General features: G+C 39.9%; 1 protein-coding gene across 5 annotated transcripts in view; it reads left to right on the plus strand.

The window, feature by feature from the left end:
- The first annotated feature begins 2,178 nt into the window (after window positions 1-2,178).
- Window positions 2,179-24,085, plus strand: part of DNM1L (dynamin 1 like) — a 49,327-nt gene continuing 27,420 nt past the window's right edge. Inside the window, exons 1-3 of one of the 5 annotated variants that reach the window (XM_042466887.1) lie at window positions 2,179-2,390; window positions 16,862-17,009; window positions 23,615-23,653. In XM_042466887.1, the coding sequence (XP_042322821.1) occupies window positions 2,289-2,390; window positions 16,862-17,009; window positions 23,615-23,653 (289 nt within the window). In that variant the 5' untranslated portion in view covers window positions 2,179-2,288. Of the gene's footprint in view, window positions 2,391-16,861; window positions 17,010-23,505; window positions 23,528-23,614; window positions 23,654-24,085 lie in introns of those variants that run through there. The other 4 variants (XM_042466889.1, XM_042466888.1, XM_042466892.1 and 1 more) reach the window with 4 other exon arrangements.

Consider the following 24,085-nt stretch of genomic DNA (forward strand, 5'->3'; position numbering starts at 1 on the left):
TTGATGCAGCCTAAAATAGCATTGGCCTTTTTAGCTGCCGCATCACACTGTTCACTCATGTTCAACTTGTAGTTGTAGGGAAGGGCAAGATGCATCTCTCTTTTTAACTATCTCCTCTGCTGAGTTAGACTGCTGCCATGCAGCAGAATTAATGAAACTTGACATGTCTTTAACAGTCATGGCTACATCCTAGGGAATCTTGGGATTTGTAGTTTGCTGTGGTGCAAGAGCTCTCTTACAAGAGATGCTAAATATCTCACAAAACTATAAATCCCATAATCCAATAGCACTGCGCCATGTATTCATTCTCAAATGTAGAGGCAGCCTCAATTGATTGTGAACTACCTTTGAACCTGGTTTGCATGCAGCAATTGAAGTAAACTGAGGACAAAGAGAGAAAGGGGCAGAAGAAAAGAGATAAACTGAGTTATTTTAAAATCAGCAAAAAAGTGGGATTACAGGGGATTAATTGGGATTGTCCCTGCAAAATCAGGAGAGTTGGAGGTTTAGAGTCTGGGGGGGGGGGAGGGCAAAGCTCACCCCCTTCCTATTATTATTATTATTATTATTATTATTATCTGCCTTTCCCCCAAAATTGGGACTCAAAGCATCTTACCATTTAAAAGCACAGTACAATTAAAAATACACAAAAGTGACCACTGAAATAGAATTAAACTATTACAATATTAAAACTGGTAACTTGTTTTAAAAAACAGACTACAATTAAAAAGGATAAAGACATGTAAAAACCATACACTTTCAAACATGGGCAGATTGAGGCCCACTGGGGCTGATGATGGCGGTCCTCGCTATACCTGTATCTTTTCTGGCCGAAGGCATTTTCTAATCCATTGACAGCTAGTTGAGCGTGCGCTCAGACGTAATCGCTCGTTTTATTGTTTTTATTTTACAATCCATTTTCTAATAACAAAACGGTGCTTACTGTCAAGTAAATGTGTTTACCTTTGGAGCAGTGGTTTTGAATTTCACTTCCTTCCTACAGTCCCCCAATGGTGCCATGTTTTGAGGTGAAAATATAAACTCAAAACAAGACCATTAAGGCTAGCGTCTGAAATTTCCTTGTTGCACTACAGATTGTAATTCCTAAGCCTAATAATGGAATCTATTTATGATGAAATTTGATAGAATAGAGACAATGATGGTACTAGGGGCCTTTTCACACCACACAATTATTGTTGTTGTGTCCTCCAAGTCGTTTCCAATCTATGGCTACCCTAAGGTGAACCTATAAAAAGGTTTTCTTGGCAAGATTTGTTCAGAAGGGGTCATGGCCTTCCCTTGAGGCTGAGAGAGTGTGACTTGCCCAAGGTCACACAGTGAGTTTCACAGTCAAGCTGGGAATCGAACCCAGGTCTCCAGAGTCGCAGTCCCACACTCAGATCACTATTGAATTTTACAGCATCATTATTCAACTTTCACTGCCATGGCTGCACCCTTTGGAAACCTGGCGTTGGTTGTTAGGTGAGATACCAGACCTCCCTGCACTGCAAATCCCAGGATGCTATGAGATATTGCCATGGCAGTTAATGTAACGCTATGCAGTCATCCCTCTGTATTCGCAGAGAACAAGGCCCTGTAAATGTGGAAAGTCCGTGAATAAGGCAACTATCACACAGACGGAGCCTGACCATCCCAAAAACATGGCTAAATCCTGTGCAAAGTGTGCAGGTGTGATAGCCAATTGCGCTTGCCTCCCATGATTTAATCATCATTGAGGCATCCCACTTCTCTCCTGTCATCAATAACATAAAATATATGTTTAAGTATATATTTAAATATCTTCAAGGAAATTCCTCCTGGAAAAGGAGGACACCTGCTCGCCATGGCAGTTAAAGCGGTGTCAACCCGCCTTCTTTTCCGCAGTGCAGATGCAGCCTTTTCTTCCCCCTGTTTTCCACCAACGTCCTGTAGGGGGAGCTCTAGGGCCTTCCAGAAACTACAGTTCCCGAGATGCTCTGCGGCACCGCCCCCTCAAACGTGGTTGAGCAGGAGAAGAAGAGTGCGCGCAAAGCATGCCGGGACGGCGGCTCAGAGGAAGGCGGCTTGTCGAAGCGTCTTTCCCTCTAGCGGCCTGTCGGGGGAGCTCTGAAGGCACTACATTTCCCGCCAGGCTTTGCGGCACCGCCTCCTGAAATGGCGGCGGCTGTGCGCATTGCATGCCGGGAGCGAGCGGGGCTAGAGGCGGCGGCGGCGGCGGCGGAGGAGGAAGGCGCCTGAGGGAGCGTCCTTCTTCCTCCATTCATTGCCCTCGGCTTCAGGGCGCCGCCATGGAGGCGCTGATCCCGGTCATCAACAAGCTGCAGGACGTCTTCAACACGGTCGGGGCGGATATCATCCAGCTGCCTCAGATCGTGGTGGTCGGGACCCAGGTAGGAAGGAGAAGGAAGGGCAGCCTCGGAACGGGGCCCCGCCCTCAGTAACACACAGAACGGTTGTTAAAATGACAAGGGATTAAATACTCGAGGGTTATTAACCCCAAGAGGCCTCCCTCGAGGAGAGGGGTCTTGGATGAAAGCAATGGCAGCGCTCTCCCATTGGCCCCAGAGCAATATTCCCCAGTGTTTCCTATGGGCAAGTATTCCTCGATGATTCCATATAGGCAAGTATAGTTTCTTTATGGAAAAGTATTCCCCAATGATTTCATATAGGCAAATATTCCCCATTGTTTCCTATGGTCAGGTATGGTTTCTCTATGGGCAAGTATTCTCCAATGGCTTCCTATGGGAAATCATTCTCCAGTGGTATCCTATGGGCAAGGATGATTTCCCTATGGACAAGTATTCTCCAGTTGTTCTCTATGGGCAAGTGTTCCCCATTCATTCCCTATGGGCAAGTGTTCCCCATTCATTCCCTATGGGCAAGTACTGTACTGCCATTGGTTTTAGTGCATCCCTTATTAGACATTTCATTTCATTGCTCCTATTGAATCCAGGGTGGGAGTTTATACATTGAATTTCATAATTTCCCCCTTTTTCATTAGTAAACCCACATTTAATTTCACCGTTTCTTTTGCAACCCACTCCAGGGTGGGGTTATTATTGTTGTTATTATTATTATTATTATTATTATTATTCTATTTATTTATATTCCACCTTCCTCAAGACAGTTATAGACATTTAATTTCATATCTATATCAAGGGGGTTGAGGGTGTTCTGTGGGGTCTCCATCTTGTACACAGAATTATTGTGTATAAAGTGACCTCCAGGCTATATAAAACCTAGCCCTGTCCATCTGGAAAACCGATAGGCCAAGGCATGCTGTAGGCCCCCTTCCCTTTGGAGACTGACTCAAAGACAGGTTGAAACGTTTCAAACTGAAAGGTTTGAAAATGAAAGATAGGTTGAAGTGTTCCAGGTTGAATCTCCCTTCAATTAAATGCCTGGGACCAGACATATTTGGGGTGTTATTTCTTTGAATTTTGGGATATTTGCATCTACATAATGAGATTTCTTGGAGAGGAGGACCACCCCCCCTAAGTCTAAACAGGATATTCCTTTATGGCCCCATACAGACAGGCCAAAATAAAGCTGCTTCGGATCACTTTGGAGGTATGCTGTTTAAATGATTTATGCGTCCTAAGAGTCTGGAAGCCGCACCAAAGCCACAATCCAGTCCTAAGAACAGGAGCACAGCTTTGGCGCAGCTTCCGGATGCATGCATCATTTAAACAGCATACCTCCAAAGTGACCCGAAGCAGCTTTATTCTGGCAGTCTGTATGGGGCCTATGTTTCACTTGCCCCTTCTTATACACACAGTCCATCTTTCAGTTACTCTCAAAGGTGCTACAAGAATCCCTTATACAAAATACTTGGTACCAGATGTGTTTTGGGTTTCTTTCTTTCTTTCTTTCTTTCTTATCAGAAACATTTGTATCTACATAATGAGATATTTTGGAGAGGGGACTCCCAAGTCTAAACTGGAAATTCCTTTATGTTTCATCTTCACCTTATTCACAAACCTTATCTTTCACTCATGGTGCCACTTCCAGCGTGCGACGTCCGGACACTGCACTTCCGTGATGTCAAAATGGCGGTGCCCATCTGTATGTGGCGCCGCCATTTTGATGTACTCGTTACGCACGAGGGGCAAGGTGCATCAGGAAGCACCGCCCCTCACATGTAACAATGGCGTCTCATTGGCCCATTGTTTCCAAGGGGTTACATATAACTCCTTTACATACTGATTTTCTAAACTGACACAGCTGGGTGTTTGAACGCTACATAGCTTTCAAGGTCATCTTATACACAGTAACTTTAATATTTTTTTATTTCAAAGTTATTTTTAGGAGGGTTCATCAGACATATACACACACACAACCCTAAAATGTACTCACATGTAACATCTTGACATATTGATTTGAATTTTTTTTAGTAATGTTGGGCATGAAACAAATCTCAGCTACTCATGTGGAGTGTTTTGGATTTTGGGGGTGGGCTGGGCTTGTGGTGTAATAGGGTCGCAGTGGGAAGAGATGCTCCAGGGGAGGAGACAGGGTTAAAAGGGGCACTCTGGGGTGGGAGTGTGCAGTTAATTCCTTTTCAAAAGGAGTTCTGTGGGGTCTCAAGTCCAGATGGTTAAAAAGAATTGTTTCAGATTGAGTTTCCATTATCGAAAATGCTTGGAACCAGATCTATGTTTGGGTTTGTATTGGATTTTGGGATATTTGATTCTACACAATAAGATATCTTGGAAGTGGGACCTCCAAGTCTGCACAAAATTCTTTTAGCCAGAAAGTAATTTTATACACAGTACTTTATTTTTTTTTTCATTTCAAAATAATTTATATTCAAGTTTCTCATAACACACACACACACACACACACACACACAAACATAAAAAGTACAATAAAGTGGCATACTCACTGGGAACCTTTTTATATATTGATTTTAATAATTTTGGGCAAGAAGCAAAGTTCATATACACTGATCCATCAGAAAGCCAAAGGTATCATAATCTCAGCCACTCATGCAGACAATTTTGGATTTTGGAGCATTTTGAACTTCCAGATAAGGGAGGCTCAAGCTGTCTGTCGCAGGTATTATTCCCTGCTGCTGTTATTTGGGCAGTTATTACCATGCAGAGCACATTGTCATCCCTGTGTGGCTTCCCTCTTCAGTTGAAGGAGGTAACTTCTGGCTTGGAGAACTGAAGCTGGGAGGGTATGACTTCCAAGTTCTGTCCTTATTAAGTATCTTGTTCCTTAAATGGCAGATGGTAAAGAAAAGGAAAGTAGCCCTATGTGACAACTTGAAGGCACTGGCTGTCCTTTTCTTGCTGCAGAAGCTTTTGTGATGCCACAATAAATTTGCTTTTTAAGATTGCAACAAGAGTCTTCTTTATTAGTATTTCCTGTAACAGACTTAACTGTTTCTCTGGGATCAGTCAAATTATTTAGACTTAAAATGCACACACAGACACACAGTGCTTCTCGGGGGCTGACACAGTGGTGATAAGTGGCTGGTTAGGAAGTTCCTCAGAGACATCTGGAGGGCTGCTCTAGGAGATGGGATGCGGGACTGATCTTGGCCTGAGCTGAAAAGGCCATTCTGATGTCCTTAAAGCTGATTGGAAAATATGTCATTATCGTAGATGTAAAGAAAGAATATAGTGGTTGAGAATCCTGCTACATTTGGAGTGTGTGTATGATAGTCCTTAGGAACATATGTGAAATCTTGTCCTCACATCAACTCTATAAAGTCAGACAGTCATGCTTCCTTTTTACAAACTAGGGAACAGATGCTCAAAGACTGCGATGCTAACCAGTTGATTTGTACTTAAGACTGGACGTCAATTCCTTGGTCCAAGTTCTGCTGAGCTGTGTATATACAAACACAATTGAGAGTTTGGAGGTTAAAAAAAGAGGTGAGAACAACAGGGCAGAAGATTGAAGCATATGAAAAATAATACTGAGGCATACAATACACGTCTGCTTCTGAAGTAAAGCAGGGCTTTGTCTTGTCAGCTGCCTGGCTAGATAATAAGCAATACGTAAACCACTTGTAGTTCTTCAGAGAAAGGGTGTGGTTATAAAGTGTGATCAATAATTCAGGGATGAAAACCCCAAAACAGGAATAGCTGTGGCTCACCCAAGGGATCAAGTGTCTAGAAGATAAGAATATTAATTGTTGTGCAGAATTAGTAAATGGGAAAGTCAGAATATTCAGGGGTATGGCTAAAATGATAAATGTGACAGTTTATAGTATCTAGAGATCTCATTAGCAAACCTATTATCAGGTCTGTCTATATTTCCTACTTTAAAGAATTGTGCATACAATTTAATCTGGGAATTCTGTAACCTGTGTGTACACTGAACAAATTTCTCTGTGGTTTGTTATTCTGTATATTTCTGCTATTTGTTTATTTTTATGTTTTTTGCAAGTTATGAGAGAGGCAACAAAGCTTATGTACTGCTGTGCCTGCCCCCATGCTAATTGAAAATCATATTATAACCATTTCTCTGGCTTCTCAAATTTCAGTAGATGTTGCCTTGGCAAAGTGAGCCAAGTGGTTTAAAAATTAGACCAGATCTCTAGAAAACTGGGTTTGAATTCCCACTCGGCCATGGAAACACATTGGTTGTCTTTGGGCATGTCACATTTTCTGAGGCTCAGAGGAGGGCAATGACAACCCCTTCCGAACATATCTTGACCAAAAAAACAAACAAAAACAAACCATGAGAGGCTCGCCCTGTGGTTGCCATAAGTTAAGAATGACTTGCAGGCACACAATAACAACAGCAACAACAAAGTCTTGTTTTACTCCCCTCAGTTTCTGTCCTCTTACTATGAAAATTATGTTTGCTCATGTAATCTGGGAAGGATGTCCATAGATTTTCAATAACCTAGACTGTAATAAGCAGTTATTCTTTATGCTCCAATTTATCTTACAGTAAAGTCTCTTCACTTTCTCTTCTCAGTTCTGTGCATATGTTTAATCTATTTTTGTATGCTGGATTGTGGTATTTTTCAAATACTATAGACATTTTGGGCTTAAAATAACTGCTCAGCAGGCTAAACTGCTGTCCCAAATTTACTCTGCTTGCAGAATAATTGTGGAGGTAAAAAATAACTCCGCATGTAGTCTTAACATTTCTTAAACTGACACTGTTTCATTGAGATCTCTGTAGTTAATGGTTCTCCATTCTTTTATCAACAGGGGATTTCCTATTGTTCAACCAGGTGCATTTTTAGTGAGAAAAGCCCAGTGTGTTCAGTAAACCTTACACTTAGGTTAATGTTAATTGGTTTAGTGCACTGTGTAAGACTGTAAAAGGAAACAGCAAGACTAACCTGCAGTACCTAAGAAATTCACCAATCAAATTTAACAGGAGTCACAATGATGTGACTGGGACTTTGAAACCTTGCTTTGATATTACATTTTCCTGACTATCGTGTATAGTATCTTCTGTGTAGTATTTCTAGGTACAGATTGGAACATTGTTGTGGAGATTAATTTAACAGATTTTAGTATCATCTTAATGGTAGCCAACTATGAAAACTAGTACACAGTAAAACAAATGCATACAATTAGATTAGTAGGATAACAAACAAAGTTGGCAGAAGAAATTGGAAAATACTATATCTCCAAACGTGGATTTTTCAGCTAGTTGTGGTACTTAGCAGAGCAAATCTAGTTTTGCACCTCAATGGGGAAGGTATTTGATAGGCAACTTGCACCATTATGAAGGTACAGTACTTCTTGACCTGTGAAAGTGCAGAGAGAGACGTTCTAAGGAGGTCCTGTGGAGGCAGTGGACTAAATCGAGTCCTAGGAGCTGAGCAGATGGAACAGGAAAGCATGGACTTGCTCTATGCTTTGCTACTCTGGACACTAACCTGAATTGGTCCTTAGGCTGGTTCAGGTATGGGTGGCTTAGGTGCTTACATGGCAGCCCTGTTCCATAGATCCAGTACCTCTGCGTGCCCCTTACACCGGTATGTGGATGCTACTAGTGAGAAAACCAGCCTGTTGTAGCATCTGATGTGGAAACAGGACACCCGGCTGCACCCATGCAGCCAGTTGCTCTGATTCCATGTCAGATGTACCGGGGGGGGGGGGGGGCTACACACTAGTAGTATTATTGGATGGAGATAAGGGGCATGCAGGGTTGCCTGATCCAACTGGGTTTGCTTTGGAGTTTCCATAGAATTCTGTAGCAAATGGAGGTCAGTTTGACCAGTGTTGAGGCCTTTTTACCCTTGGTTTGGCCTGGATCCATGTCTGATCTGCCAGAATCTAACCTGATCCTGGTCCCAGAGTTTTGGCCTGCGCCATCCAAAAAAGACAATGTGAGGCCGAGGGGAACATGGTCCTTTGGGCCCATGCAGACAGCCCCTTTGTCCAAGTAGAGTAGGACTGCTAAAATCTGCAGGACTTAGGTAAGCAGTTATTTACAAGTATCATTCATTTCCGTGGGTCTACTGTTGTTCAAACTAAGATTGGATTTAGCAAATAAATATAGGGAAAGACAGCCATTAGATATTTGAGTCCCTAGTCGTTTAGGACTTTAAAGGCAAGCATACACACTTCAATTTGTGTTTTGAAACAAACCAGAAAACTTTGTGGCTGTTAAAATCAGAACAATATGTTCTCTACAGGCAGTTTCACTTATTAATTTAACAGATGTGTTTTGGACTGCAGTCTTCAAATCGAGTCCCATGTACAATACATTGCAGTAATCTAGCCTTCATATAAAAAAAAAACAACCCGGTAAATTACTGTGACCAATCTGCCTTTATCCAGGTGGGGTTACAGCTGGTATTCTCCATGTCCACATGGTCATTGATAATTGTGGTTCAATCAGCAGCCTTCATGCTATGAACCTGATTGTTTAGGAATGTAACTTCACCCAGAACAAGTTGAATATTATCTTCCATGTCTGTCAGGTGGTATGAAAGGCAGAGGGAATGTGGCATTCTTTTAAATCCACACTCTATACCTGCTGTCATTAGACTGATTTTGGAGATCATCCCATTATGGAATAAGAGATTGTTAAAATGTGTCCTCTGTTTGTTGCTCCTCCCTGCAATTTAATTTAAGTTGGCTATGCTCCAGTAATACAGAGGAAAGATAAAATGTACACTCATAATTTCATGTAGACTTTTCTATCTCTGGTATTTATTTTGGGTGCATAAAATAAATATACTTGTGTACAAGTTGACCTCATGTATAAGTCAAGGGAAGGTTTTAGGGTCAAAATCATGGATTTTGATATGACCCATGGATAAGTCGAGGGTAGAACTTAGTGGAGGAAAAGGTTTTAACATTGGACTGGAAAAGAAGGAACTGGGGGGAAATGTGGTGCTTGCTGGGCAAAGATGATCCATAGAGGGAAGGAAGGATGGAAGAGTAGGACTTGATATCACACTGAGAAGTGAATCAAATCACATGCACACATACACACATGCACACTTCTGCCTCGGCAGCTCTTTCAGAAATCACTGCCAAGGCAGGGGCAGTGAGGCATTGGGAGCAGGATCTTTCAGAGCTGCATTGCTGTTTTGACTCATATATAAGTCAGCCCACGATTTTAGATACAATTTTTGAGCATAACTTTCTCGACAAAGTCAAGTATCTACAGTAACATTTATATCTGTTAGAGTTCTTTTGGCACCCTGGAAATCTATCAAGGGAAGCAGACCTCTGTAAATTATTTGAAATGTGAAATTTCTGTATACTGGAAGCTTTTTCTGTTCTAAAATAAGATGGTCAGAAGGAAGAAAATCAGGTTTGTAAATAGGTGTGTATTTGGATGCCTGTAGTGGGTTCACGATTCTTCCATGTGACTTCAAATTGCAGCTTCCATGTCCAGATTTTCCTCCATGGAACTCAGGGTAATGCATGTGGTTTTTGTCTCTTCCCTCCTTTTATAACAACACTGGGAAGAAGGTTGGGCTGAGAAGGAGTGATTGGTCCAGTGTCATTATGTGAACTTCATGGCTGATTGGAAATGGGAACTCAGATCACTTTCAGACCTAGTCTGGCATGCTGACCCTATACCATATGCAGTGTGTGTGTGTGTACGTATATATATATATATGTGTGTGTGTATATGTTTTATGTTTTGCTTGGCACTTAGGGCAGTTATTTTGGGAGGTTCACTTCCAGAATCCTCCAGCCAGTATGGCCAGGGCTGCTGTCATTTTATCAAAGATTATTAAAATCTGTGTAGCAGTAAGGGTTTTAAGAGCTTGTCTACTTTTCTGAATTGGCTTATTTACAAGCCAAGGGCAAATATAAATATGCTTTGAAAAGTAGTGCTTATATACTGGTATATTACCTAACTGCTTCATGGGAAACAATAATCAAATAATATAAGTTTTGTCTACATATGAATAGTTTAGATAAGACTGGGCAACTTGTGGTCGTACAGAAGATGTTGGTCTCCATTTTCCATCATCCTTGACCATTGTCTGGAATTGATGAGAGTTGGAGTCTAGCAAAAATAAAAATTGCAAATTTTTAGTTTTGAAGAACACTTCTGTTTCTATGTTCAATAGCAAAGACCTTCATCATTCTGGAAGGCAGAGACTCGGTGAATGAAATCTGAAGATATCTTCTAGTAGGAGTCATCAATAGATACTGCCCATTCTTTTCAATTCCTTACCAGCAGTTCTTTTGCTTTCCTTTGCCTTTTAAATGATTCTTTCTTATGGCTTTCCTGGCCTTAATTATTTCCTTTTTTATTTATTTATTTATTTTTTTTGGAACACGATTTGTTTGTTGGTGTGCACTTAAGAGTGTGAATCACCACATTCCCCTTGTATGCAGCTTCATTTTGCAATGCATATGTTCCTTTTCCACTGATGTGCATTCCTCCCCCATGCTTCTACATGCTTCATGCTTCACTGATACTACTTTTCTTTGAAAATATGCTTTGTTGAACTTCAGTGACCTAATTTTTATTCTCTGTAGACCCAATCTAGTCCTAGTTAGAAAGTGCTTCCCATGTAGAACTGGAGCAGTATTACACAGATGTCCCTGCCTTGCTTTTCCAGATGTGTCTTATTCTGATGCAAAATTAATGTTAGAATTCCCTTTTAAGATCAGGAGAATTCTACTTAATAGTTGAGATATCTAGTCCTCTTTCTGGTGTATGTGCAGGAAAGTGAATGAATCATCCTGTAGGTTTCTTCATTGTGGTTACTTTTAAGAGACTGCTGAATGTTGGCTCTTCATACAAGAATGGAAGATTTGGTTTTCCTCAAGTGTGGGCAAACCATTTCCAGCATCTGTAGGTGATACGTCAGCTGCTAACATGGTACCCTTGGACTTTGTTGGATCGTGTTGCATCAAGGCCTTGATTTTAATTCCCCAAACCCAAAGTATTCTTATACCAGGGAAGTAACAGAGAAGATGAGGGACAGGAACCAAGCCTAGTCAACTATAAGAATTTGGTTCACCAGATTTGTGTTTTGCAAGCTGTTAAGAATATGAAGGAGCTGAGGTGATCTAATATTTGGCCACCATGGAGCCATCTGTAGTTGAGGAAACCTACCTGTCTGCTATGTTATAAGACAATAATCTAATGGGGCTTTTGAAGATGGTGTGCAGTATAGCAAATCAAGCTTACCCCACCTACAGTGAGTAGCATGTTGCTGTTCTGTGCTGTCTTTGGTTAGCCAGAGTGCCACTTGAAATAGTAAGTGAGAAAGGCACTGTCCCCTAATCTCTTTTGAAACAGGGTAATCTTTCTGTAATGTTGCTTGATGTTGTTCTTGGTTGTTTAGTGATTCATGTACTTCTGTACTTTTCTTTTGCCATTTTCATGTGCGCTGTGAGCAACACAATGTAATGAGTATCCATGCATTGAAGAGATATCATCATTTGGAGGTCAATACATGAAATGAAAAGCTTGCTAAGAAAGTGGGAAGTCCATACAATTCTTCCAAAATACCAATCCAGTTAATAAGTCTGACACACCTTTGACTTGAATACACCTTTTGTACAGACCCCTTGTGCAAACTATGGTAGTGCTTCTTCCGTTGTGGGCTGGGGATAACTTAGGGAGCTTTCTTTCTGGTGGGCATCACTGCTGTAGTTACCCAGCCCCTCCATGCTTGATCCCCTTGCCCCACAGAGATGCTTCAGTTGTTTGATTGGATTGCACCCATACCTCTCTAGATACACAGTGCATAGGATTGCATGGGAAAATGAATTGGTCAGAGAGTAAAGCTGCAACTTGCAAAAATACAGCAAAGGAAAAGAGGTAATGGCCAGTGAGGGAACAGAGTGGCTGTTTGAATGTGAAGGAAAGAAAAGATGAATGAAAATAAGAGAAGTGAGAAGTTAATTGTGTTAAAACTGTAGTTTGTATATCACATTGAGGAGACTTCACTTTGAAAGGTGATATAAAAATGTTGTAATGGACAGATGGACAACAATAGAATAAAAGAAGAGGCACCTGGAGTATTTCAAGTGCCATCTGGCCAAGGTGATACCTACCTTTTCTGTCTTACAAGAACAACCTAGCATTGGGAGGTGGAATGTCTTTGTGTATGCATGTGAGCAAGGGAGAAGGCCGAAGTGAGTAAAGGTAGCTGGAAAGACTGAGGGAATTGGGTCAGAGGGGACCTTGAAAAGAATTGAAAAAGAGATGATGATGATGATGATGATGATGATGATGATGATGATGATAGAGAGGCAGTGTAGGAAGATGTGATATCACGGGGGAAGGAAAAATAAAATTTGGCATTTGCAGAGGAAGGGATGGGATACAAATTAGGGAATTAAATAGCAATATCATAATCATAGTTACCAAGTTATCTACAGTTTATGTAACAGTAATGGTAAGACTTAAAAATAGTGCTGATGGAAAGAAGCCGTCTTTCTTATTAAGAAATGTCCTGTTTAGATTCTTAACCCATCCGATGCTTAAAGATCCTGGACAAATTATAACCCCCCCCCCACAAAACGCTACCTCTTAGTCATGTGTTATGGTCCAGACATGTACCATGCTACTATGTTACCACTGCATACATAGAAACCTGGCACAATTTAGATACGGTTCCAAGATCTTGTGAATAAAGCTTTCTAATGCATGCCCAGGACCCTATTTTCCAGGGTAGATTAAAGACAAAATTACTTGTTAAAAGAACAGTCACAATCCAAAACAACCTCCATTCTGATTATGAAAGTAAAAAATAAATGTCCATTGCTTGATACCAAGAAGAACACTGATTTTGTGATACTCACCAATAACTGAAAATTAAAATACTTCTTAATAGTGTGGCAGCAATTGAACATATGTAATTTGAACATATGTATTTTCCCTGGAAGAAGATTAACCATCCATTATGAAGCCAAGCCCTCCCTCCAGTCCATCTGCCTTGGTCCAGGCCTCAGAGGTAGAGAGGAACTGCTGGACCTCATCCCCTTACCCTCCACCACTCCCTTCTCCTTTTGTGTCATGTCTTTTTAGATTGTAAGCCCGAGGGCAGGGAACTGTCTAATTAAAAAGACTGTATGTATAGCGCTGTGTAAATCTACAGCGCTTCATAAATAAAGGTTAATAATAATAATTCTGAAATATGGTATGATTTGGGTAAGGTCATATGGTGCAATCTGGCAGAAAATCCATGTCATTTGAAATATAGTCAGTGAATACAAGTGGGTTATTAATATGGGGCTAAAATAGATTTCCTTATTTGGTGAAAAATGAGATGTACTGAAAAGTAAACTTTATTTTATGTGTATACATATTTATATAAGTGACTGGGGTAATATAAGACTTAAGGAATGGATTTCCGCCCTCTGATTGACTTGCTTTCTGTTTCCTAGAAATGCATACTCACAGTTTCTGTGTACGTAGATAGTAATAACTATAGCTCTAATTGTTGATTTTAATCTTCTAAAGGTTAATTAGAAGAAAGATTTGTAGGCCTCTAAGGTTTAACTTTACTTAGGTGGGGCATTTTTAATCCTATACACATTTGCCAAATACATTTTTAAAATGACTGCAGGCTTGTTTAGTGTACATTGTGTGACCTCTGCCACATCACAGCCACTTGCGGTATTAAACATTTTAAAAATTTCCTTCAGATATCTATAGTCATAGAAGCATTTTCCAAGACTTGTATATGTGTGTCATGATATGAAAAGAATAAAGCTAGAAAATCAGAACATATCCAAGAGCTTTAACTTTTAAGATTTTATAGAAGATTGGGTGGAAAAAGTTGGATGATTATTAAAAATTGTTTTTTATAACGTCAGGTAATGTAGGTGTGAGGGTCATTCACCTGTTCACTACTGCCGCCAAATGTGAGGACCTCCTCCTGTTTCACTGTTGTGATATCAATGGGGATTTTCCTACATTTCATCACGATTCCTGCATGAGACTTTATTCATCTAATTCCACCACTGGACATGGTCATCCTTCAACCACAAACACCATGTATTTGAACTTAACTATCTCCATCCAGTGACTAGAGCAATGATGGCAGAAGACTCAGAGTGAGTCTGACCAAATGCAGGCTAGAGCTCATTGGAAAGCCTGTGCTGTGGCAGTGAAGAAATCCCCCTTCACTGCCACCATTGCAACCACATAGTGTTGTCCAGTAGAGCTGTTGCGAGTGGACAGAGACCTTTTACATTGTGTCCCTCAATAACAGTATATAAATCACTTGGCAGTCCATTGTGAAGAGTTTGCACAGCACTTTGCTCAGATCTCCTTTGATTAAGATGCTGTAGTTGATATTGGTCTGGTGGGCATATTCTTGTCCAGTGTTGATGGATATGTTTCAATTTGTGCAACCTGAGGATGGGGATAGGATCCTTCAAGAGATGAGAGCCACCATGTGCGTGCTGGACTCATGCCCTTCCTGGCATTTTGAATTTGTCAGTGGGTTTTTCTGTATCCTTTTATTGTTTCATTACACAAATAAAAGACATTGCTTCCTGGCCTGGTGTGTAGTATAATTCATCTTGGTGTCAGATTGTAGTCTCTAGTTGGAATCTTGTTGTGGAAATGTAAATCTGCCTATATTGAACATAATCATGTTAAAGGTAGGACCAGTTAGAATTACTTTTCTGTCAATGGAGATGCTATAAGGTTGTTGTTGTTGTTTTTTGGGGTGGGGTCAGCCTTTCTTTTACAGCAAAGATGACCTAAATGGATTTCCTGATATTGTTGGATTGCATCTCTCATTAGCTCTAGCCAGCATAGCTAGTGATGAAGAATGTTAATCGTAGTCCTAATATCTGGAGGTTTTCACTTTGCCCATCACTATGTTACAGAAATCTCTTCTGATGCTATTCAGTCAATATCTAGTAACTTTAAACTAGAATTGTAATGACACAGTTAATAAGTCCTTTCCTTTTGCTTTCCTTCTGCACCCAGCTCCTGTTTTCGGTAATCTGGATAATCTAATTAATGTCATGGTGTCATAATATTTCCAGACTGTTCTTTTGGCCACAAAGGTCCTCAAAATCATAATAAAATGTTATAATATCCAAATAAAGTAAAAGAAAAATATATATGAATACACAGGCAATATGAGCAGTTCATCTTGTGTTAAAACAAGAGCTAATTCTCAGTCTGGCAGAATGAAAAGCCTTTACTGATTATTATTTGTAAAAGGAATGATGTCAGTGTAGCAGGCCCAGTGAAAAGCTGGAGTTCCTTTTTCTTTTCTTTTCAAGATAATATCTTCCCTGTTCTGGGCTTTGTCTCAGGGAAGAGCAGCAAAGTGAAACTGACACCAATTAGCTGTTCATACTGTAAATTCTCTATAGCTTGTAGATCCAGTTGAGTGGATCTTGACATGACACAGTAGAAGCAAATTTGTGTTCCTTCAGTTAGCCTCTTTTAACAGATTGGGCACAGATGTGCTATTTCAGGGAGTATGTGACATGAATAAGAGAAAGGTGTCTACTATTTCCCTCTGTTGGGAAGGGAAATAGGCTTTGGTTGCCTTCATTCTATAACAAGGACAGTTATTGATCTCCAGATGCAGACTTTTGATTAAACAGGGCTGTTCTGTACTGGTGGAATTGTGTTCTCCTGTGAGGCAAGAGGCTGTGCTGATGGTAGCAGTGCTGCAATTTGGTCACCCATGTCAGATAGGCTTTTGCTGAGGAGCCAGACTAAATGTGCCAATATCAACAAGTTAAAGAACATCAACAAATTTAAAATATGCAGATGACACCATGCTACTAGCAGAAAATAGCAAAGCCTTGGAACGATTATTGAAGAAAGTCAAGGAAGAAAGTACGTAGGCAGATTTCACAGTTGAACATAGTCCACCATAGCTGAGTGTGTAGAGAGATTATCAGTCTTTTGGATGCAAAGTAAAGACATTAACAATAAAAACAAAAACAACCAGAAAGCAGTAGGAACAGAAGTGATCAAAATTGTAGAGAATGAGAGCTCCCTTAAATTGTGAGATTTTCATCTGTTTTTAAAAGTTAAGTGTAGGGAATTTATAAGGCTTTTGTCCAAGGAGATTTCGGTGAATCTATGAGGAGTATGGAGGCTCTCATCTTTGCCATCACTCACAATTGACAGCTTTCTGTGAACACTGAAAGCCAGCATGTCTGTGAGAAGATTCCCCCCCCCCAGAAACCATGTGCCAAGAATGTGATTGGAATGAAATGAAGTGGGATGAAAGCAGAATAGCCAAAGCAGATAGGGCTATCTAGACATATTTCAATAGACAAATCTGCCTGTTCTTGAAAAGTAGGTTCTCTTTATTTATTTCATTTAGTCCTCCAGACAAGAAAATACTGAGGGACCTTCTGAATTGACATCTGCCAGAGATTTGTGGATGATCAAATTTTGTAATTTTGTCCAAGAATATTAGATCGTTGAACTGAATATTTGGCCTTTCTATCTATTTCAGAGTAGTGGCAAAAGTTCTGTACTGGAAAGCCTGGTTGGGAGGGACCTCCTCCCCAGAGGCACAGGAATTGTCACCCGGAGACCCCTCATCCTACAGTTGGTACACGTCTCGGCAGAGGATCGTCGGAATACAGCTGGAGATGAGAACGGTAAGGACTGCCCATAACAGAATTAAAAGGAAATTGTTGATTTTGTTCTCACACATTAAACAGGACCATTCCGTACTGGTGGAATTATGTCCAAGTGAAGAAAACATTTGAAACTCTGCTGTGCCTTAGGACTTTTTGATATCCCCCTCTCCCCACCTTCTGTCTGTCTTAGTGGCAAATCATGGCTGATATAGATTAACACTGTTTGTACAATCATTTTGCATGAAAGGCCTACCTCTTGAACCTTCATGTGAGTAGCAGGAACCTTGGTTCAAGTGCCCTATTCATCAGTTATGGGGCAGCATTGTGTGCATTGTCATTGACTGAGGCTTGTAGGATGTTCCTTTTCATTACTTCATTTTGTATCAGATGCATAGAGTTGGAAGAGATCACAAGGGTCATTTAGTTAAACTCTCTGCCACTGCAGGGCTCCATAGCTAAAGCATCCCTGAAAGGTGGCCATCCAACATCTATTTAAAAGCAAGAAAGAGCCTGTTGAATAGCTCATATTTTCAGTAAGTTATTCCCAATGTTTAATTGGAATCTCCTTTATTTTGATTTGAATCTGCTGGTTCAGTCCCTATTCCCCGAAGAACTAGAAAACAAGCCCATGTCGTCAGCTCCATGGACATATCTAATTAATTAATTAATGTCGTACACTTCTTCCTGAGCCGGAGGGAAGGTCTCATGTCACCTCTCATTCTTCTCATGTTTTGAAAGTGTAGATCACAACTATTTATTGTTGGTAGCATTCTGCGTGTTCAGGTCAACTCTGATTTATGGGGACCCTCTCATATGGTTTTCTAGGCAACATTTATTGCAAGGAAGTTTGCCATTGTTTTACTTGGAGGCCGAGAGAGTGTGACTTGCCCTGAGTTTCCCAGTGGGCTTCCATGGCTGAATGGGGATTCAGACCTTAGTCTCCTGGGATTCTAGTCCAACACTCAAACCACTATACCACACTGGTTTTACGACTATTTTTAGCATTTTAATGGTATCATATCTCTATTCACCTGACAATAACCCTGTAAGGCAGACATGGGCAACGTGTAGCCCATCAGATTTCATCTGATATGCACCACGCTGGCTGTGGTTGCGGGAAGTGAGTTACAGCCAGATAACATTTGGAGGAGCACATGTTCCTGCTCCTGTAAAGTACAGCAGTAGTATGTTGTGAGTGAGGGGGATATAGTGGCAGCTGGGATATTACGGGCAGCCTAGTACAGGGGCAGGCACAAGACGGATCAGGATCTACTGAATTTCTGGGTGATCTGTGATACATTATGAAACTTTCTGATCCTCAGTATTTGTTATAGCAGAGTTATAGAGTGCCTCTCACTTTAAATTTGGCCACTAGAATCCCAGTATAGATCATTCACATAAACTGAGAATCATTATATTCACACCCATCTATTGTCACCATAGTAATTCTTCCACCCATCTTAATGGAGGGAAAACACCCTGCTTTTACATGGGAAAATTATTATGAGAGTGGACTGGCTGACTTCTTTGTTAGGTTAATTGCTTATATTAATAGTTCATGATTCAGTCCTCAGTGAAGTGGAAGATTAAGAAGTACAGTAACTGATTAAGAATTAGTCGGAGCTTGTTCAGTACTTTACTGTTTTGAATAAGGAAAGCTATAGGAGTTTGCAAGGTCCCCAGCTAAAGGGAGGAGGCTGATGAATGGTGTCTGAGATGATATAACTCCCACCATCTTGGTTACCATAGTCAGTAGTGAGGGATAATAGGACTTGCAGTCCATAAGTATTTGGAGGGCCACATGTTCCTTATCCTGCTATTAAAAATCTTTGATGGCCAGTTTCTTAAGGTGTAACTGACGTTCTTTTTTTCTGTTATGTTCTTGAATGAATGACCCTTTCTCTTCACTAGACTGAAGCTTTGTGCTTTGGTGGTTCCCTCTGCATATTAAATTGTTTTTTGTTTTAATTATGTGAACACTCCCCCCCCCACCCTTAGGGAAAATATATAGTTCTAATTGGGTGATAGTGGAGGAAGACTGCATGAATCTTTTCTAATTATAGTTTTTTAAAAAAGCAACCCAAAACAACATGGTCTTATGTGTGTTGTGTGACCGCTTAATTGCTTTTTCCAGTTACGGGATCTTGATTTAAGCATCTTGAGTGGTGTAATTTGAACTTTAAATTCTTTAAAGAATGAAAGATGGGTTTATACCCTTTTATTTGTTATTGTTATGTGCCATCAAGTTGACTTTGACCTATGGAGATCCTAGGAATGCAAGACTACCAAGATCCCTGGTGGTCAACTGCCCTGCTCAGGTCTTACAAACTCATGGCTGTGGCTTTTTTGATTGAATCATTGTCTGTATGGCATGGAGAAGCAATCCACTCATGACTGATCCCTTGTGTTCCAGCTGAGAATGCCTAATCTAACCCATGAATGAGTGGATTGTGCCTCCTGCCATCCGAGAATGAATCTTCATGGTAAATATCAACCTCTCAATCCACCTATAGTGCAGTTTCCCAATTTTTCTACCTTTCACTTTACTAAGCATTGACATCTTTTCAAGTGAATGATGTCATTTCATGACATGTCCAAAGTACAACAGTCTCAATTTAGTCATCTTCTAATGAGAGTTGAGGATTCATTTACTTTAAGACTCATTAATTTGTCTTTTTAGTGGTCCACAGTATCCATAGAACTCTCCTCCACCATCTTTTAATTGAGTTGATTTTCTTCCTGTCAGTTTTCTTTACTATCCAGCTTTCATGCACATACACAAGAATCAAAAACACTATGATCTGGAATTTGCTATGGCTTTACACATGTGGATTTAATCTAGTTCCTACATAGCAACCTTTCCATCCTTGTAAAATATCATAAATGCCACCACTTGAAGGAGCTATTTTGCAGTGATTTATCTAGAGTAATTTCTGTAATTGTTTATCCTTTTGTAAAACTACTTGAAAGTCTAGAAGAAATATCAGTCTATTTGCCGAGTAATGGATTATGAATAACATCTGTTGACAGTCAGATACAGTTACATTATTAAACATACCCTGCTAGAGCTGCCCTTAATAACATGTGGGATTTGGGGAATTGTCTGTTTGTTCTGATAGCAGCGGATTTTATCCTTGTGTGTATGGATTTCCTCTACTCTTCAGTCTGTGGAGTGGTTATAGAGTAAGAGACAATTATTTGCAATGGCTGGCTAAAATAAACTGTAATCTGTTGTATTTTGCATACTCCCCCCCCCCCCATAATCTTTATTGAATTTTAAAAAAAAGTACATAAGAAAAAACATAAAAATAACCGTTACATATTCTTTATGCTTCAATATTTCCCGAGTTCACATCTATATCTAATGAATTTTCCACATAAGTATAAAAAAGTCTATTTTTGAATCTTTAACCACATGTCTTGTTGTTTATTTAGGATATTGTTTGTGTGTCCATTATCTAATACCCCTTCGTTTGAACTACACTGGTGCCTCGGGATACGAATGATCGGGTTACGAAATTTCTGGGATACGAAAAAGTTGGATTGGCAAAAACTGTTTCGGGTTACGAAATATTTTTCGGGTTACGAAATTCATTTCGGCGCGAAATTCAAATGCTGCAAAGTGCAGCTATAGGCTTTCCAGTGCTAACGGAAAAGTGTTTCGGGTTACGAAATTTTCGGGTTACGAAAGGAATGGCGGAACGAATTAATTTCGTAACCCGAGGCACCAGTGTAATCCATCTTTGACCAAATCTTTTCTATTTACACTCATAACAGAGTTTCTTTTATATCCCAAGCCTTATTCAAGTATTTTAGCATGGGTTTGCATACTTTCTAAGCATCTCTTGACTTTATGTGTCATAGGACACAGCTTTGCTGTTCAGTACAAGTTAAAAAGGAAGCAAGACTTTTGTCCTTGCTATAACCACAGTATTATTTTGAACTTTCTACTATACCTGCCTTATCTGTTTAAAGTAGGCTTTAAGCGTTCTCAAAGGAGACACTGTATCTTCTAAGGTGTTTTTAAGTAAAATAATAATTTTTTAAAAACCCACTGGAAATACAATTAGTGCTTCTTTTTGTAACAGCATCTTTTCTGTTGTAATTTGCTGACACCCTTCCATATTCAAGGAGTTGCGGTTTTTATGGATGCCACACACCTATTTCCCCACATTCTCCGTGGGATTTTAATTTTCTTGTGGTATTTGCCTCCTACTTAAATACACCATTAGACTGTATTGCATTTTGCTTCCCCTTTTTCATATAGAAGGTTGTAGATTCAATCCTGACATCACTGTGAAATCACGGAAAGCCATTTCCAGTCATGATGGCACTGCTGTTGTTATTTTTTTTTATTGAAATATTTATATCTTGTCCATTATTTTGGGATTCCAGAGCAGTGTACATGTAGAACAATGAACAATGTAAAACTATTCCAGATCAAAACAATAAAATAACTTAAATGGAATAGAAGTGTAATAAATATGACAACAATGTTTAACAGGCTACAATAGTTAACAGTCATGTTACTGTAGATTTAAAGTAATTTCAGCCCTCAAGACTTTAATCAAAAGCCATGTTTTGCTTGGTGTTCAAAAGAAACCAAAGGGAAAGCATTGCACAACTGGGGTGCGGCAACCTAGGAAGACTTATCCCACACTATATTGTCCACACTGGTGGGCCACAGAGGAGGGTCCCTCTTGCAAACCTCAGTCAGGTATATGTAGGGAGAGGTGCTTCATCAGGTAGTACTTTAGATGGTTCTACGGGTAGGTTGATCAATGTTATAAATTAGTTTCTTGTGTTCTTCTCCTCAAGAAACTCATCATCTTGGAAAATACCCAAGCTAGAAGGCTGTGACTTGAAAGTCACTTAGAAACAGTTCTAACAAGGCAGATGCTCTAATTATACAGCCTGTCACTGGATTCAATCATCCTTTGGGAACTATAGAATTCATATACCTATATTAATAGCTGCTGACAGCTGCAAGGGAGTCATATATTTGACCGCAGGGCCTATGTTTCTTATTTACACTTCACCTCTTTGAATTTAGTTACTGACACACACACTGTTTGCATTTTCCAAGTGAACAAAGATTTTTGACATACAATGAAGTAAGAGAAGGAAACAATGATGCAAAGAGCTTGCTTGATAGAAAATCCACTTCAGGTTCTGCAAGCATCTGCCTGGAAGCTAAGGACCTAAAAGCAATGGGAAGTGGCGGCGATATTGGAACCATTACACAGGGACTGTTACTAACAGACTTCCAAAGGCTTTTGCCAGCACACATTTCTTTTCTGAGTGCCTCCTCAGAGAGGCTGAAGCCCCAGGGAAAAATAAGGAAAGACTATCTCATGATTTGTATGGGGAAAGGCCTAGGTTTAATACCTATCATTCCATGTAGGGCTAGGAGAGAATCCTGCTGAAAATCTAGAGAGCCACTCCCAGATAGTGTGGACCAGGGGTGGGCAAAGGGTTGTCCAAAGACCACATGTAACTTTTGCCATGATTTTTACCCTTATAGAAGCTGTCTTGTGGAAGGGCTCATGGTCTTTTCCCCCTTGATGCTTGCTACAACATTTTAGGGAGCGCCAAGGTCTTGTTCATTTATGGAAATCTCTGGAAATTTTTTTTTTAATGTGTTGGAGTGCTTGAGGACTTGAGGAGAGTTTGCAATCAAATTCAGAACCAGATGTTCTGTTACTTCTGGTTTTAGTGGTGGGTTTTTATTTTGTATTGAGGAGGCAGTTTTCCAAGACCTATGTGCCTAGACAAGACTTTCGTTTGGAGTGAAACTTGGCCTTGTCCAAGTTGTTCATTTGTAAAACAGACAATATCAGAGCCTGATGATCCATGGTCTGAAACAGTAGAAGGTAGCTTCCTATATTGCAAATTAGTAAAGTGTCATTACTGAGCTTAGAACCAACCTAGTAGGCAAAGGTTTTACAAAGAAATAAGGGAGGAGGCAGCAGATATTCAAATTAGGCTCTACCAAGTGCTAGATTGATTTCAGGCTCACCTAAGAATATTTCAAGAGTTTCTAGGGTAATGAGACAGTGGTTGATTCCTCATGTTTGAAAATATAAACTACAAAATTCATTAGGAGAATGGGATTTATAGTTGAACACATTATAGGATACCAGGATGGAGAAGGCTGGATCAGTCCATCTGTTTTGGAGTGCAAGCTCTTAATTGTACTTTTCAGGTTTTAAATTTTTTTTGCATGATAACAAATAAACAACAAACAAATCCAGAATCAGAGATCTCTGTATTCTATGCTGATTACATACATTTCTATAGATATGTCTCTGTGTATTATAATGGGGTATTATAGCTGAGGGAATAATTAACTGGTCATCACAAAGTTGGCAATGATTTGCTAGTTAGTGTATTGCCTTCTCTTCATTTCTCTTTCTAATTTCTTCATTTCTGACTGGTGTATAAATGATATCTAACTGCATTAATGATTTCTTGATCAGAACATACTTCTTTTTGCATGTGGTGATTGCTTCAGGACTGTTAACAGGAGAAAAAAGGTAATGCAAAATGATCTGGAGAGAAAGCAAGTCAAGCTGTGCCAAAGAAAAACTAAACTTGTGATGCTGTTTTCTTTTTAACTGCAGACCCTGCAACATGGAAACATTCAAGGCACCTTTCTAAAGGTTTCCTGTTCACTTCTTTCCTCCCTACACAGAATCTGCATGCTTACTTATTCTAGCCACCAGCATTTCACGCCACATTTATTGTTACCTGTTGTCCTTATTTGCACATTTACACACTGGCTGATGTGCTAAATAGCTGGTTGTGGTGGGCTTGCTGGCTTAGTGCATTCTTTTTTTCTTCTCCCCTCTTTTTTTCTTTCTGTCAAATTAGAATGCAATGTAGATATCAATTTTTAATAATGCAATATAGTGCTTTGTCATAAATGTCACAATCTTTTGTTAGCAAATTGTACTTTCTGTAGTACTGTTACTTGTCTTTGAATTAATGTAGCAGAAGGAATGGATGACCTAAAGCAATGTTTCCCAGGTTGTCTGATGTGAGGGATTGGCAGATTTCCCTCCCAGTATGCCAGGGACTGGCACCATAGATGT

The sequence above is a fragment of the Sceloporus undulatus genome, chromosome 5 (assembly GCF_019175285.1).
Source record: "Sceloporus undulatus isolate JIND9_A2432 ecotype Alabama chromosome 5, SceUnd_v1.1, whole genome shotgun sequence".
Taxonomy (NCBI): Eukaryota; Metazoa; Chordata; class Lepidosauria; order Squamata; family Phrynosomatidae; genus Sceloporus; species Sceloporus undulatus.